We start from the raw sequence: 18,765 nt of genomic DNA on the forward strand, positions 1-18,765 counted from the left end.
AATGAAGAACCCTGTAATTTCTCACTAGATATCTTACTTTAATATACCTACCACACACACACACACACAAACATCACGCCTGTATTCCCAAATGGGGTAGGCGGAGCACACAAAACGTTACCGCTTCGGAGCCACTTTTAGCAATTTTAGGTTTTAAGTTTGACAAAAAACAGTGCAATAGTGACAGGTTGCTAGCCTGTCGCCTATAGTATACCTTAACCTATATCCTCAGTCGCCTCTTACGACATCCACGGAAGAAATGGAGAGGTGAAATTCTAACCCGACACCACACGGGTACCTACCCGTAATAATATACCTACCACAAAGGGGTAATGCGGTCTGCTTTTTGGGGTCGATAACTGTGACGTTTGACGAAGTGTTTGCCTTATTTAAATTATCAATATTAAAAATCTATAAATAGATTATTTACTGGCAATGTGAGATACATTGTGTTTTCATGCGATGGCCAAGTCAATCTATTTATGTCAAACAAAAAAAATTGATACCACACTAGTGACCCCACTAGGTAAGATGTTGTTAGGTTAGCTAGTATTTACGTAATAAGACAGAAGGACAATTAAGTAGGGACTGAATTAATTAACCGATTTGGTTAGCACCTTTTATCTCACAACTTTTTACAGTAGAAGAACTGAGTTGCGAGTCTTGCTTTTTTTACAAGTTATGTTTTCGATCGCATTACATTAACAGGGCATTGACCTAGTCCAAACTACAAATAGCTTGTGCATGTGCTAGGCAAAAAAATCAGCAAGAAGATACTACTAACTAATTAACGTCTACTACATAGTTTATGACAACATCACTGTGTTTTTAAAAACTGGAATTTCCCTCAATACTATGGAAGAACTAAAGTGTCGTTAAAGCATTACTTAAAACACTAATTGCACCAAAAGTATAAAAGCCTCGAACCCTGAACTTTGCTAAAAATGGGTCACTGTTCACCAGCAACACTTGTTCAAAACCCCAACTAACTCTGACCTTCCCCGTGTCTCTTACCTCAAAGAATTCTAGGCGTTGTCACTGGGTCGTTAGCAAGCTCAGAGCTCTCGATAGAGTGGTCTTTTTAAGTGTAAACAGCCTGACTAAACGAACTTGACCAGTAGTTATGGTGCCTTGAAAGGAGGTGGATGTGTCGAACGCACGTCATTCAGTACACTCGTCAGCACCCAGACCGCAAAATGAGTTAGTAGGCGGCCGACCGCCATCGCCTTTGCCGACAATGTCTATACGTGCATAATGTATTGGACGTATTGCCTCGTTTGGGTCGCCTTGGTGAGTCTCATCGCTTCAAAATAACGATACATTAAGTTTATTTCCGTATAAAGTACGCCTTTCCGTAAAAAGCAATCGCATCGTCGGCGCCTGTTTATGTTTACGGCGTTTACTTTGGGTTCTGTTTATTTGATAAGAAAGGATACTTCATTCTTATTTATATAGGTACATGCAAAAGTATGTGTCTCATATGTGTGTGATTAATACGCTAAAATGGCTGGACGGATTTGGATTGAACTTGGTATGTAAACAGCTAGATTACTATATTAGCCCAAAGATTGCTTGTTATCACTTTTCTTACATGTAATTGTATAAAAGACTTGTGATAAGTCATCAAATAAAATTGTAGACATGTTTAATCAAAATATACATCATTTAGATTTTCTGAACCAATGATATTATTTTTTGACATTTATATTTCCTCTAGCCCAAATTGTTTTTCTCTCTTTAAATTGAATAAAGATATTGTGACTTTGATTTTGATTCCGATATATTCCAACGGGATCGCAGTTTGTCAATGTCAATCCCAAGTTATATATTTAGTATAGTTAGGTTAGTTTAGAAACATGCAAATTGGCACGAGAGTAGGTGCTAATGAAATGCGAAAACCACGATATAAGTCTGGGATATTATTTTGCTTTAAACGAGGCCTTGAGTTTTTGCATGTACCGCAAAGTATTTACAACAGGAGACGGTAACGCACTTTCCCCGCAGCCAAAAAATATGACAAGCAATAACCACTTTGAACACGCAAATAATGCAGTTTTACAATGTTCCGATACTTTCACTCATAATTTATATTATCTTACTCGGCTCTTTATCACTTAATATCTTAACAATGTATCAGCCAAATTGCAGCGGCCACGGTCACGAGTAGACTGACGTAAACAGTGTCATTCATTTAACACGCGGTGACAGGGCGCTAGTATAGTACAAAACCAAGGTCCAGTGCGGGTAGTTCGAGAGGCTCGCGCGGCAAAACAATCTGATGGGTTCAGACTACTCTTGACGATAACCAGTATAATGTGGCCAAAACATCGATGTCATTTAGTGGATATGATAATGCACTATTTATTTGAGGCAATTTCAAATTTTGGTTCTGGTTACTTTGGAAGAGAAGGTACCTTAAATGGAAAAGTTCGCCTTTGTTTTGTCTTGTTATCTGTCAGTTTTATGCTTCATGGACGACTAGCTGTTGCCCGTGACTTCGACGGTGAAGAATTCGTTTATGCAATTTTTCGTGATAAAACTATCCTATGTCCTGTTCGCGGTCACAAACTATCTACATACGAAATTTCATTGTATTCGGTTGTATAAGTGTAATAATAAACATATCACTTTAAGTAAATATTAGTAAGGACAATAAGTAACAAAGTTACATAAAGACAGATATAAATTCTATAGAAGTACACATTCCACTTTGGCTTAAGTATAAGAACCAATATTTATAAATGTGAGGTCAGCAGGGCTACTACGAAACTCGAAGTTCGTGTCGTGCGGTCCCTCTGACACTTATACTATTTATTATGAGAGCGAGAGGGACGGTACGATACGAACTTCGAGTTTCGAGTTTCGTAGTAGCCCTGCAGGCTCAGCATGTACGGTGAGACACCTCACCGCGCCCCGAACTCAAATCCCGAGAGTATTTAAATTACGACGAAAATATAGTGTAAAGAAATAAGCTAAGCGCAACTCCCGTCGTAGTTTGTATATGGTTTGCACGGTCCAAACGTTTTAAAAAAGTAAAAGTGGCTGTCACTTTCTTCGACTAGTGAGGAACGCGGGCGATTTGTTGGCCGTTGTTTGAAATATTCGATTGGAGGTATGTTTTTACTAGTAGCTATATATATGTATATGTTTTATAAAGACGTCTCGCGCACGCGATGTCCGTGTTTGCTACTTAACCTGTTTGCTTGTATAACTACCTTATATACCTATAAAGAGTATCTAACGACACTAACTACAGTTAAACAGCGCAACCTAAACCACTGGAGCTAGCGACTCGAAATGTAACTATTTATTTATTTATTTTATTTTAATACCAAATACCTATTTCTTCGAGTGGAGACCGCGGGTCGGCAAGCGCAGCGTAGGACGTCCACGAACCACCTGGTTAAAGTCGCGGTGGATGCAAACGCTGCCAACCGAAGCAACGGCGATGGGCTATGGGGGAGGCCTATGTCCAACAGTGGACGTCCTATGGCTGAGATGATGATGATGATGACGTATTTCTTAAGGATCGTAGAGGTACACTTAAAAGGGATTTTTCGAAATAAGCTATAGTGATCTGAAGAAATTTTATTCGTCCGCCAGTTAGATAACGTATCAGAAAATATTGTAGGTATATACATGGATTTTTTACTTACCTAAAACTCGTATTGAGCTGCTATGGAAAAATGACTAAATTTCGAAATCACAATTTGTCATAAATATAGCGATGAACAATTAAATTAATGATCAATTTAAGTATATATTTTATTATAAATACGATCGAAAATTTAGTACCCAGTCCAAATTTTAGGTATTACGAGACAGTCATTTTGATCTTTGGGCCATTTAAAGGTAAGTACTTATTTTTGAATTTTTGTAATTATGAAACTTATACAATTGAATAAAGTTTTCACCATTAGTCTTAATAATTCGATAATTGAAGGAGTTGTTTTTTTTTACCAATTACATATTTTGGATAGGTATCGAACGTATTAATGTGTAAAATACATTTTGTTATACTTACGGAAAATAAATCTATTTGAGATTTATGACATTTTGGAACTAATCTGTTTTGACATTTTGACGTACTAAAATCATGGTATTATGATATTTAGTTGTAGCGAACCGGTAACGACGATAGGCATTGCTATTAATATAATAACTGTTAGGACAGGAAAAAATATTCAACGATCATACAAAGGGCACTGGTTCTATTTAAATGCAAATTATCATACGAATTCGTGCAAATTATAAAGTTTTCACATCCTCGTACTAATAACTTCAATACTTAATTATAAGTTTTATCAATTGTATATTTGTTTCTTTTCTTATGTGCAATAAAGAGTTACATACCTACACAGGTACCTAAACAAGTACATACCTACATACGTATTAATTTATACTAATATTATAAATGTGGAAGTAACTCTGTCTGTATGTGTGTTTGTTACCTCTTCACGCTTAAACCGCTAAACCAATATTGATGAAATTTGATATGAAGATTGTTTGGGACCCTGGGAAAGACAGCTAGCTTTTATTCCGGAAAATTGCATAGTTTCCGTGGGATAAAATAAAAATTAAATCATTAAACCGATCGTAATTCAAATTGGCATGGCATTGAGAAGGACAATAAATAAGGAATTAGCTATTCTTATAATAACTAGACCAATTAGTAGACTTAGTGACTAAGAATACCTACAAACAATACGTGGAAGTATTAAGTAATTCAGCGTTGATAGTTCTGCAAATAATGTCAATAACCTATTGCTATAACTATGAAGGTTAATTTTTATGTTAATAAATACACACTACGAAGTCTAAGTTTACATTTAAAATCATAACACTAGAAGAAAATTTCATGAAGTCCTTAATTTATTTTATTTTAGTTTGTCTTATCTCTTTGTCGGTTTGTTTTTGTTTTATCTCTGTGTATATACCTGTGTTTTCTATACAGCTTACTATATGTTGGTGTGCAATAAAGAGTTTTTGTATCGTATTGCCGGCGTCATGAACATAAGTATTATATAATCATGCATCATCTTATATCTTTTAAGCACTAACAGTCAAGTCCCAGTGGCAATTAACCAGTGAAAGCTTGTAAAAAGTTCAAATCGAAAGTGATAAGAAAAGAAAAGAAGAGAATAAATTTATTTGCCAAATTTCGGCACAGCAAAAAGAAAAAAAAATACAATTAAAAATAAGAGAACCTTATTACATACTCTTACATACTAAAAAAGAAAGAAAAAAAAGACATTGTGCCGAAAGAAGCAAAAAAGGGGGGGAGTGGTTTGTAAGTCTGTTTGTTAGTTTGTTTCATCACGACTAAACCACTGAACCGATTAACATGAAATTCGGTATACAGATAGTATGAGTTCCGGAGAAGGACATAGGATAGTTTTATCCCGGAAAATTGCATAGTTCCCGTGGGATAGAGATAAACGAATTCTTCGCGGACGGAGTCGCGGGTAACGGCTAGTGGTCTATAGATGAACCCTTCCTGCATGTTTTCCGTGCATGTTGTCTTTCATTTTTAAAGTATGAAAAAACCGGCCAAAAGCTAGTCGGACTCGCGCACGAAGGGTTCCGTGCCATCTAACAATCAACATTAGGTAATTTAGACATTAGCAATAAAACGGCAAAAAAACACGTTTTGGGAGCCCCTTTAATATTTATTTTATTCTGTTTTTAGTATTTGTTGTTATAGCGGCCACAGTTATACATAATCTGTGAAAATTTCAACTGTCTAACTATCACGGTTCATGAGATACAGCCTGGTGACAGACGGACAGCGAAGTCTTAGTTTAGCGTTTCCGTTTTTACCCTTTGGGTACGGAACCCTAAAAAATATTATTTACCATACGGTTCGTAGACTGTATTTATATAGACTTTAATTAGCAGCAAATCATGTCTAATGGAGTTAACCGTGAATCATTAAAATACTGGTTAGGTTAGGTATTATACCAAATAAAATAACCCCTTCTTCGCAGTCGGGTAAAAACGCAAGAGTTCAATGACTTCTGTGAAGATTATCAATGAATCGATCGGTTACACAAGTGACTCATTTTGCTAAATTTCAACCTGACCGCATCAGCTAAACGTGCTAAACTTAACCGATTACGGCCGCGTTTTCATTCCACCAAAGAATGTGTTTTTTCACACCTCTCCTTCAGAAAAGTAATCCTGACGAGAGGGAGCAAAGTGCAACTTTTCTCAAGGCTTCTAAGTGCAAATGCCGTTGAAGTTGATAATGTAAGCCACGCCATTTTCTATGCTGGTTGTTCTTTAATAATAGAATTATTTTTTTTCAGTTTATTAATGCTCGTGTGTAAAGTTGTATGAGCCACTAGCAAAATTATTTTCATCTGGGCGTTAACACTTGAATCCTCATTACGCTTAGGATTCTACATTATTGATGATTCTACTTTATTGTAGAATCTTCGCTACATTGGATTCAATTTACGCCCTCGCCGTAAAACACCATTTTGCTCCCTTGATACAAATAACTATATCATGATAGGGATAATGTGTTTTTCGGAGCGAAGATAGATAAATGAAGCGTTTCTATTGGTTCATGATAAACATATCGCTCGCAACACATCCTCGCACACCTCTGGTTGAAATGCAGCCAGTATCTTAGTATTTTTTCGTAAAAAAAAATTAAATACCTACAGCCTTCCCGGCTGCCCGAAGAAGGGTCAGAGGCGTCTTAACCTATATCGTGCAGTGTGCGTACGGGCGCAGCGGTGTTAGAGGCGCCGGCCGCGGCACTTTGTGCCTATTCCATTTTGACCGCGCGCTTCCTAGATGGCGCTAAAGTAATGGTTACATATTTGAATATCGAAAGTTAAAATATCTTCGGGTAAAATGTCGATGTTCAAAATATCGAAAATTAAAAATGGACCTCCGCAAAGTAACGCCTGATTCAATACATTGTTCTTAAGGGTGGTGTATTTCAAAATGGCGTCCAGGGAAAAATATGGAGGAGGTTTAAATTATGTTAATAATGAAGTTGCTTTAATATTTTCGCACAAAACCGTCAAAACGTTCAAGTACGAGTATAACTATATCATTAACTCGCTGTGACGCACTTAGTAACAATCAGTATAATAGGGTACGTACAGTGAAGGCCAGTTACTGTTGCCGGTAGTTCGACTCGACTGTTTTTATGCCAGTGCTAAATACGAGTGACTTGTTCAAGTAGCTCGTTAACCCCCGAAAAAAGGTCTATAATTATAGATGTGAAGGTTTTATTAGTCCGTGTGCTGAAGAAACATAAGGTTAAGGTCCGAGTTCTCGACAGCTAATACCCAATAGATGGCACACTGCTATCACCTCCATTGCTAATGACATATAATTAAAGATGGCAATTATTGGGGCAGTGACGAGCACTTGTACGTTTACCTTACCTACAAAATAGTTTACAGTTGAAGGACGTAAAGAAGTTCGTCGGCGAAAATAAAAACAAAATATATAAGTGGCTCTGTGATGTCCAGGATTTTTCAAAATGGCTCTGATGTCTAAAATTTCTTCAAATTCAAATTAATTTATTTCACTTCATTTCAGTTACAAAAAGATCAGTTTCATAAATTGCATTAAGTTTTACTAAAATTTATCTTCATAACAAGGCATGTGAATGCGAAAGCTAACACAAAACGCACGGAAAAAAAGGAAGTCTCAGATTAAGACTTACTTAGTTACTTACCTTGGTCAAGCAAGACAATAATATTTCGTATATAGCTGGACGCCATATTGTATTGGATGAAGACAAATATATTGTCTTGGGTTAAAACTATTGTCTTGCTTAAAAAAAAATACTTGGATTTAAACAATATTCCTGAGACAATGAATATTCTTGGTCAAAGAATTCCTTTTTTTCCGTGCGGTTAAGCCTGGAAAAAAAGATTGCTATAATGTTACATTCGCAAAAACTATATCCCATTTTACTACTAACCTTATCTACCTCTACATACCATTGTAAACTGAATGTCTAAAGGCAGGCTGGGACCTGGGACGAATACAGCTCTTTATATCGAACGTATTTTCCTTAAGCCATTGTCACCTAATATCAGAGTATCCCATTTTATTAAAGCATCCGCGGGACCGTAACATAGAACCCTTATTGTGCCATGACATACCCATTAGCCATTGCCGGCGTCTCGCAGCGCAGACCAATGACCTGTCCAGTCTGTAAAATAAACTTCTAAGATAAAACGTAGTGTAGGGCGTCCTGAGGCACGGTGGACAGACGACCTTAAGGGGGTCGCTGGCGCCGGATGGATGCGAGGGGCTGAAGACATGGTGTTGTGGCGCGCCATGGAAGAGGCCTATGTCCAGCAGTGGACTGATGTAGGCTAATGATGATAATAAAAAAAAACATCACACTTGCTCGTAAGGAGTGTTGTAACATGCGGGCTTACTTGGTCGCAAGCCCCTGAATAACCTTTGGATAACCTAACTTTTCTTTGCATTTTTTTTATTTGTAATACATACCGCTTCCTATCTACCAACATTCATTGCATCGGCCAGGTTAGGTAAGCAAGCAGATTTTATAAAGCTTTTAGTGAAATCGGATTAAAAATGTTTTTTTACAAATAAAGTTTACTGTAACTTTCACTACAATTTATGTGCCTAAATACTAGCTTTTGCCCACGCTTCGCCCGCGTGGAATTAGGGTCCGGCGCGCTGTACCCTCAAGAACTGTGCATTTTTCGGGATAAAAAGTAGCCGTGTCACTCTCTGGCCCATAAACTATCTCTATGCCAAAAATCACGTCGATCAGTCCTCCGTTTCGACGTGAAAGATGGCCAAACATACAAACACACACTTTCGCATTTATAATATTTAAAGAAGTATGGATTTAATACTTAAATAATTATTAATTATTTTTTCATTACGTATCAGTTTATACCAACCTTCATCATTATACTGTAGTACAACATAGAAAATATTATAAATACTTAATTGATTTTAGAATTTTTTGCACAAAAAATTGTATTTTTTAACCTAAATATTTGGCTATACGTACTACCTACATATACATAATATATAGTTTATACGCCTTAGTTTTTAATCGACATATTTTTGTATTGTACTTTTCAACTACAGCCTACCACTACCATCCCTTAAAAAATAAAGCCATTGTCATTTTTTTATCATATGCCTCCCCCTATTAAAGGCCTCCCCCTTAGAGCGCCACAATAAACGACAACTCGCTACTTGCATCCACCGGTTTCCCGCAACTCTCACGATGTCCGGTGGGCTGGTAGCGGGGACTCACCCGGATATATTCTTTGCACCCCCTGCTCCAAGGCCAGGGATAAGGGCGCCGCCGGGAAAGGGGGGCCGCAGGGTGTTTTTTTAATTTGTGATGAAAAACATTGCAAACACACGGGCGATACTGGAATTACGAACATCGACTCATTGCCCCTCACTCTTCAAAATTGGACTTCTGTTAGCATTGATAGACTCTCGTTCGCATTTCCTTATTTATCGCCATTAAAACACAATGTACCTACTTATTATAAGGAAGTGGTTTTATAATATTTTATAATAAGTAATAATATAAGGAAGTGGTTTTATAATATTTTATAATAAGTAGGTACATTGTGTTTTAATGGCGATTATACTCAATAATAAACACATTGCACGATTATTGCGTCAAATGTTCGTGCGTGTTCACACTTTTTTTAGCGGTCGCCCTGGCTGACTCATCACCGCCCTTGGATCAAGTAAACTGCCATTTTGCATTATTATAGTTTCCATTTATAAAATAAAACAAGGAATATAAACCGATCTGTACACATTTCTTTGGGACTAGGTTAATTCCCTTCTTCTAAGTCGCTACACTCCACACCGTACAGTACCCCTAGTGTAAGTTTTCGGTTACAAAATGCGTCTCGATCGCGTTCGCGTAAAATCTCAATTTGTATGGAAACACGAACATTGCACACGTTCCGCTAGAGGCGCTGTTCGTGTTTCCATACAAATTGAGATTTTAACGCAAACGCGATCGAGACGTATTTTGTAACCGAAAACTTACACTAAGGGCACAGTACACCGTCTTCATACAAACGGCCGGAACGCGAGGTATACCTACGCGCCACGAATTCTCAGCATACCTCGGCAACATACCAACTCACGCGCATCTATTACATACCTTAATATGTCACAACGATATAAACATTATTGTTCGGTGTAAGGATGTTTAAATTCATCTAATATAATAAAATATAATAAAAACGTATAATTTGAAGTTATTTATCGGAATGCAAATTTTTTATACTAAATTCAACAATAAATCTTTTCGCACATCCCAGAAGAGGCGCAAATACTTCTCCGTAGCTAATTTGTAGGTAGCAAATATACGTATTATTTATTTATTTATGTCAAAACGATATAAACATTATTGTTCGGTGTAAGGATGTTTAAATTCATCTAATATAATAAAATATAATAAAAACGTATAAATTGAAGTTATTTATCGGAATCCAAATTTTTTATACTAAATTCAACAATAAATCTTTTGGCACATCCCAGAAGAGGCGCAAATACTTCTCCGTAGCTAATTTGTAGGTAGCAAATATACGTATTATTTATTTATTTTATTTTTTATTTGATTGGATGGCAAACCAGCTAGTGGGTTCTCCTGAAGGTAAGAGATCACCACCGCCCATAAACACGTAGTGATGAAGCCAAATAAAACCATTTAAAACAATATGTTTTGTGGTTTATTAAAATAATATAAAATGCATTTTTGTTAAACATTACTTAGTCTATCTTTAAATCTCTCCTAATCCTTTCCCTAGTTTAAATTTCATATGACATTTAAAATCGAATACAACAACTGAAGAGTGACAGTGTAAAGTAGACAGCCCTATCGCGCGTTTGTGTACTTGTGGTCTAAAGTTGATAATCGTTTGCATATCATAAAACAATAATGCCAATAGTCGTGTCTGTCAACTTGAAAGTTAGACTTTAGCGACATATTCATTTGATAGGAACTTGTTTAAAAATTGATAGACCACTTATTTGGCTGGTGGTACCGAGCCGGCGTAGGTAATTATATCAAGGACGCTGCCGAGACGTAATAGTGCTCCTTATTTATACTGTGTCGTTGGTGGACGTCCCACACTGCGCTTGTCGATCCCCGACTTGCTTTTCAATTTAATATAAATAAAAATGTAATATATCATGGGACACTTGACACCCATTGACCTAGTCCCAAACTATGCAAAGCTTGTATTAAGGATAACAGGCAACGGATAAACATATTTATATAGATAAATACATACTTAAATACATATTAAACATCCAAGACCCGAGAACAAACATTTGTATTATTCATACAAATATCTGCCCGGCCGGGGATCGAACCCGGGACCACAAGCTTCAAGATATTTAATAGTTATTTGTCACAAGGGAGCAAAATATTTACGGGCGTACATTGAATCAGAATGTAGCGAAGGATTCTGCAATAGAATCCTGAGCGTAGCGAGGGATTCTAAAGTAGAATCCTAAGCGTAATGAGGGATTCAAGTGTTAACGCCCAAGATGAAAATAATTTTGCTTCAAGTTCATACATTTTCACACCGAGCATTAAGCTGAAAAAAAAACTAAATATTATTTAGAACAACCAGCATAGAAAATGGCTGGTTTTAGAATTATCAACTTCAAAAAATGGTTTGCATAAAAACCCTAAAAACCTTGAACAGAAAAGTTGCACTTTGCTCCCTCTCGTCAGGGAGGAAAAGTTACTTTTCTGAAGGAGAGGTGTGAAAAATGATTTTTCATTTCATTGCGCACTAATCTCATTTAGGTCCCTTAGTTGCTAATTGTGATATCCACGGGATGAGATGATTCCTATTCTAACACTGGGCACAGCATGGACTATTAATTCCATTTCATTTTTTCAAGCCACATCGACATGCAGCTTTAACTATTACCCTACCTAGTTCTTAGAAAACCCAATAAAAACCCAAGTTTCTTAGTACCGTACAAGATACCAGTATATTGTACATAGGATGATGTGCATAAAATTCAAAGCAGTCGTGTCGTAGCTTACATAAATGTTGTAGGTATATAATGTAACGCATACTGATAATAATATGTGGTTTAAACGCAAAACGATCGTCAGAGTTTGCAGGCATCGATGTACAAGTACTTGTACGAGTACTTGAGTTTTCCTGTTACAAACACTGAACAGTAAATTCGATTTTAACTTCGAAAATACAGTCCGACCAGAATGACTAATTGAATACTCCTCTCTTCCACTCAAAGATTGGCTGTAGGGATCCTTTAAAGGCGTAAGTTCGCCTTTGTACTTGCATCTTAACGTTTGTCAATTGTGTTTAATTATTTATTTTTAATGTAAGCTATGTGTAAAATAAACAGTATTGTTTATTTACACATAGCTTACAAACCAATGCAATTTTTGTTTGTAAGTATATTTATCTAAATTATTTTGTAATGTAAAAAGTTTATATACATATTATATAGGTAGGTACATAACTTTTAACATTATCTGCTGAAATGGTAATGAGGAAAAAACGCCGTTTAAAACGCTAAATATTCCATATTTATGCCAGCTCCACATGTTGGACAAACGTTGGCCAACCATTGGGACATCATATATATGACCAACAACTCACTTTTATGAAAAAATCGCGTCCCAACGGTTGACCAAAGTTGGCCCAACATGCGCAGCAACCTAAATAACAGGCTCAGAACGCATGTGTTTATTGTAAAAAAGTAATAACGTATTCTATTACAAAAATGTCACATAAATAATAAGTAATAGCTAATGCGATAATGCAGATTATAGTCGTGCAGGTGGTGCTATTCAATACCAACGGTAACGTGTTTGATAATTTAATAAACATGTAGTTAGGCAAAAAATATATAGTTTAAATTGATATCAAGGCAAAGCAACGCCTAAACCGTCAATCAATAGGTACGTAAAGTTGTCTTTTTGTTACGCTCTTATTTAACCTCTCATAGGACTTTATTTATAAACAACAAATTATATGATTCAGCTCATGATTACAAGTCGGGAATGGTCTGATTAAATTTGGTCTTCCAACTTCTATTAAGTATAATGCATTCCAAATGGTTATTTGTTTAACAGTTTCTCACACAAACATTCCTTTCAGATCTCAGCAACATCACCAAGATGTCAAAACCGCAACGACTCTTCGCATTCTCATTCCCATGAAGAAAGAACATTTACTGATACCATAGAGGGTAATGAAACAGAAGATGACACAGCGCGGCACAGGACGAGTGAACGCTCTCTACCGTTTGATGCTATTGACATGATACAGGAGTTGGAAAGGTTGCGGAAGAATCCAGCGGAGAACAGGGTTCCGAGAATAGAGAACGGAACGTACAAGGTGATCAATAATTTCTCGGCGGTCCATTTGGCTACGAGGCGGGGTAAGAAAATCCTACAATCACCAGCACTAATTATAATATGACACAAAATGTGTGCAAAAATATCTGATACGACTCTTTTACGGCTGCGCTGGTAGGACGTGTTAGATATTTTTGCGCCCTCCGTTGTGGCATGTATGAATGCATAACCAGCGCAGGCTCTAGTCCTTGATCAAAGTAAAGCAAGATTGTTTACACCGCTTGCGCGCCTCTCAAAAGGAGTCATCATAATTTTAATTTGCACTGGAAACTGGAAAATCGCGTCCCTTGCCAACTAGCAACTTAACGAACACTCCTCTTGCTACCCTAGGGCCGGCTCTGAATCTACCTTTAAACGCAATTTACCTTTAGGGCTCCCATACAAAACTGCGATGCGATGCGATGCGACGCCGAAACAAACAATGCGAATTGCTGCGATACGATTTCGTGCGGCAAAGCGTTAGTGCTGGTCACTATACCTAATATATGATATCGCAGGAATTCGCAGGAATGCGCGATGTGAATCAGATCGGAAGTTTTTGCGATGCATCCTGCGAGCTCGCAGATTTTTGCAATGCGATGCGAATTCGCAGTGTGTGTGTGTGTGTGTGGGAGCCCTTAAACGAGCAATCCTTCTATATAAATTTCGGAGATCTCGCAAACGGCTCGATGAAATTTGGCATTTTGGGGTTTTCGGGGAAGAAAAATCAATCTAGCTTGGAAGCTCCTATCTCTGGAAAACGCTTGTTACCGAGTTTTAGCCCGAGTGAAGCTCGGTCGCTCAAGTACTTCTACTAATATAAGTGCCAATGTTTGTATGTACTTGAGTGCGTGTAATTGTAATCCCTTCACGCTAAAACGTGTCAATGGACTTGGATAAAATTTGCCATTTAGAGCTGGACGTCCGTTGAAATAAACCCTGACCAGGAATATAAAAAACCTCACAATATTGCGGAAAACCAATAAAACTAATTTCTTGCACTGATAACACTAAATTCAAATGTCATCTGCCTATTGCTGTCATGCAAAGTTTGGCGTTGTTTACGCGTGGTATTTTAAAGTGTTATTTTGTGTTTTTGTGCGTTAAAATGTCGAAGATTATCCATAGCCTCGGATGGAAAATAATTCACAACGTATAAAAGTATTTGTCATAGAAAAAGTCTTAGGGATAAGAAAATATTTCTTTAAATTACATCACCGACACCGTTGTCAATATGACTGGTAGGTATCGTATAGTAAGTGTAAAGAATGTTGTAATATAAAACAAAGAAGTGCTGCCAAAGTGCTGCCCTCGCGTCAGGTTTTTTTTATATTTCTGGTCAGCCTTTCCTTAGGCTACTTTTTATCCTGATAATTATATAGCTGCTAGGATTAGAGATATGAAATTTGGCGGCGTGTATTTTTTGTGTAAAGTTAATGAAAAATTACATAGCGAATCTTATCGCAAGCGCCATCTATGTGAAAATCTCTGAACAAACTACAATCACATTGGACATTGCTCTCTCGGGCACATACTGCCTAACCATTACAAGAGATGGCACTAACTTCAATAAAGAATGCCCTATGGTCAGAGACATTCTCTATAAATTGAGTGCGAAATTACCACGAGAAATGGAACTAACTAATTTTTATCTTCATGCGTGGGATCAAAGCCGCGGGAATAAGTTAATTCTGAACAAAGAAGATTGTAAAAAAAACACAGTATAAACAGGCCATAGAAATAATTTTTCGCGGCACTCTACAAATTGTTGAGCCATAGCTCAGATATTTCCATAAACATAACATAACATAATAACATAATGACTTTAAAATTAGTTGTTGAACACAGTCTGACTCATAGTTTTCATACCTACCAATGACATGACATAATAACTAATATTATGTATAAATATTCATTAGGTACTTTTAACAGTTGTGTATGAATCCATGCTAAGGCCGTACTATTTAAAAATTCAACGTGACTAGTTTTTACATAACCGAGACAAAAATGTTGAGTAAGTGGAGTGTAGAGGTACCAAAGGCTATGAACTTTGTAAAAAATATGCTTTGTCTAAAAGCTGACTCATTGAATGTCTCGTGTTCGTTTGTTTTTTTCCTTAGTCAATACGACAGTAGGTAATCATTGTAATTTTACCACGTCTATATCTGTCTGTCCATGGCTTAGCTCAGAGACTAAATTATTATAGAAGTCTCTCTGGAACTCCTTACCTGCCTTTAAAATTACAGCTTTCTTGCATTGATAGTCCCTGAGCAAAGCCGCGGACGGACGGACAGACAGACAGACATGGCGAAACTATAAGGAAAACGGAACGGAAGTTTTTGCCATTTTGGCTCCGGGACCCTAAAAACGGTGCCTACAGCACACAGACCATGTCCTGCGCGTACGGCTATACAGGGTGTTAATTAAATAACTGAAAACCTCAGACAGCCCAAAAATATTTTTTAATTTGAAGTTAGTTGATTGCATTTATTTTTTAATACCTTCATTATTTTAAAAGATATTCGTGTGTTTTGCTAAGTCAGTAATTCTACTTCATTTCTAACTCTACACTCATAATTTTTATTTTTCAGTTGCGCTTTGACGTTTTTAGAAGAAAATCACACATTGACAGCAAAACGGCCAGTATTAAATTATCGAAATAGTATGCAACCTCGCTAAAATATTTAACTGGCGCCTGTTGCAGTTGTAACTACGCTACGGGCACAATAAAAAAGGGATTCAAAAACACAAACACAGCCTGATTTAAAACATAGTGTAATCGATTTTACTCTCGATTCTGAGCCAACTACTTTCTGGTTTTCAGTTATTTAATTAACCCTTTGTAGAGCTTGTATAGCTTGAGAGCCGTGGTGGCCTAGTGGTTTGACCTATCGCCTCTCAATCAGAGGGTCGTGGGTTCAAACCCCGGCTCGCACCTCTGAGTTTTTCGAAATTCATGTGCGGAATTACATTTTGAAATTTACCACGAGCTTTATGGTGAAGGAAAACATCGTGAGGAAACCTGCACAAACCTGCGAAGCAATTCAATGGTGCGTGTGAAGTTCCCAATCCGCACTGGGCCCGCGTGGGAACTATGGCCCAAGCCCTCTTGTTCTGAGAGGAGGCCTGTGCCCAGCAGTGGGACGTATATAGGCTGGGATGATGGTGATGATGATGAGAGCTTGTATATATTATGACCCACTAGCTCGTTTGCCATCCAGTCGAATAAAATAAAATAAAAAATATATATACTTACAATCAGCAGCAGAAGTAAAAGAGTAGTTGTGGCGCTCAATATTATCTACACACTCCTACTACTTACCCGTGCCGCGCCGAAGCCGTGGTGGCCTCGTAGTTTGACCTATCGCCTCTGAAGCAGAGGATCGTGGGTTCAAACCCCAGCTCGCAGCGCAGAGTTTTTCGAAATTCATGTGCGAAATTACATTTGAAATTTGCAACCTGGAAACCTGCGCAAACCTGCGAAGCAACTCAATAGTGAAAATGAAAATGAAAATGAAAATAATTTATTGCATAAAAACTTATAAACATGTAGACTCTGGATCCTGAGCTAGGAGTCTCTGTGTTACAGGATCTAGGTAGGAAATAAGACCGGTTAATACAATATGTGTTACATAACTACCTACTACGAATTACTTCCTGCTACTGCTTATACAGGGTGTCCCAGAAGTACCACGTCACAGTGACACCAGAGGTAGGCCAGCTCAAGAGGAACCTAACCAACCTAACATGACCCCAGTAAAAGTTGCACGGTTTTCGAGTTATTACCGAAATAAAGATTTTTGGGGATACTCCCCTTTGTCTTGACATTTTTAGTACCAGCATCGACTTGGAAAGCTTTTAATAACAGTTTTTTATGTGTATCGAATCTTGAATAGGTACTTCAGAAGTGTAGTGTGTTATTTTGTCAGTAACTACCGTAAAAAGCTGAAAAAAAAAATAATTAATCTTGATTTAAGTTGTCTCAAAAACATGAATTTCAACTTTAACCATCTGCCATGAAAAAAATTTACTAGAAACGAAACAAACAAATAACGCCAATAAATTAGACATGTTATGCAGATTCAGAAATGGTATGAGACATGTATCTTACTCCAAGAACATTAGACATTCTTATCACTTTAGCGAAGCCCTATCGAACCAACTTAAAACTGGAACTCCGAAAGCAGTCCCTGCTAAGTGGTACAAAATGCTGTGTATAGCGATAGCTCATCTATTATCTGACACAATTATTTTGCCAAATGCACGAAGGTTAAATATTAATATTTGTCTCCCTTTTCAAGGCTAGGACCGGATCCTAAAGAACCGGATATAACCTAACCAAAAAAAAGTTGGAAAATCCCCAACTTTGTCACTTCAAAGTTCAATATTTCAAAAGCGGCTGAAACGATTTTGATAGAATATGTCTTAGAACCATCGCTAGAAAACCTGCTTTCAAATAATAATAAAAAAAGCATCCAAATCGGTTTACGCGTTTAAGAGCTACGGTACCACAGACAGACAGACAGACATAGCGGTCAAACTTATAACACCCTTCTTTTTGCGTGGGTGGTTAAAAACAGATTTATCTTTCATTCATTTATTGGAATAAATTTAGTTCAATAATACCACCAACGGGACTTATCACGCTTACACACTCGAGTAATATTTACCTCGACGTTTCGGCAACATTACAGTGGCCGTGGTCACGAGTAGACTGAAGTGTGGGGTGTCAAGTCTGCTAGCAGCGCGAGTCCTTCGAACTACCCTGTATTTTTGCAGTGTGGAGGAGGAGGAACTGAATGAACACACATTTCTAGTATAAACGTAGCTATCATAAGTCGCGGGTGAGCAAAGTAGGTGATTGTTTCAGTTCATTAATATGAACCTCGGCAAAGTAACGCCTGATTTAATAAATTAGTAGTTAATGTAACATGTTTTTACTTAACAGTGACGGCTTGCGGCATCAGCAAAGTGATAAGAATGCCTAATGTTATTTCAGTAAGATACATGTGTCATACCATTTCTGAATCTGCATAACATGTCTAATTTTTTGGCGTTATTTGTTTGTTTCGTTTCTAGTAATTTTTTTTCATGGCAGATGGTTAAAGTTGAAATTCTTATTTTTGAGACAACTTAAATCAAGATTAATAAAGTTTTTTTCAGCATTTTACGGTAGTTACTGACAAAATAACACACTGCACTTCTGAAGTAACTATTCACGATTCGATACACATAAAAAACTGTTATTAATAGCTTTCCAAGTCGATGCTGGTACTAAAAATGTCAAGACAAAGGGGAGTATCCCCAAAAATCTTTATTTCGGTAATAACTCGAAAACCGTGCAACTTTTACTGGGGTCATGTTAGGTTGGTTAGGTT

General features: G+C 37.2%; 1 protein-coding gene across 1 annotated transcript in view; it reads left to right on the plus strand.

Moving 5' to 3' along the window:
• The first annotated feature begins 1,102 nt into the window (after positions 1–1,102).
• The window catches only part of LOC141427292 (protein spaetzle-like), a 28,076-nt gene continuing 10,413 nt past the window's right edge, over positions 1,103–18,765 (plus strand). Inside the window, exons 1-2 of the mRNA XM_074086597.1 lie at positions 1,103–1,290; positions 13,149–13,431. Of these exons, the coding sequence (XP_073942698.1) occupies positions 1,255–1,290; positions 13,149–13,431 (319 nt within the window). The 5' untranslated portion in view covers positions 1,103–1,254. The remainder of the gene's footprint in view (positions 1,291–13,148; positions 13,432–18,765) is intronic.

The sequence above is a fragment of the Choristoneura fumiferana genome, chromosome 4 (genome assembly GCF_025370935.1).
Source record: "Choristoneura fumiferana chromosome 4, NRCan_CFum_1, whole genome shotgun sequence".
Classification (NCBI taxonomy): domain Eukaryota; kingdom Metazoa; phylum Arthropoda; class Insecta; order Lepidoptera; family Tortricidae; genus Choristoneura; species Choristoneura fumiferana.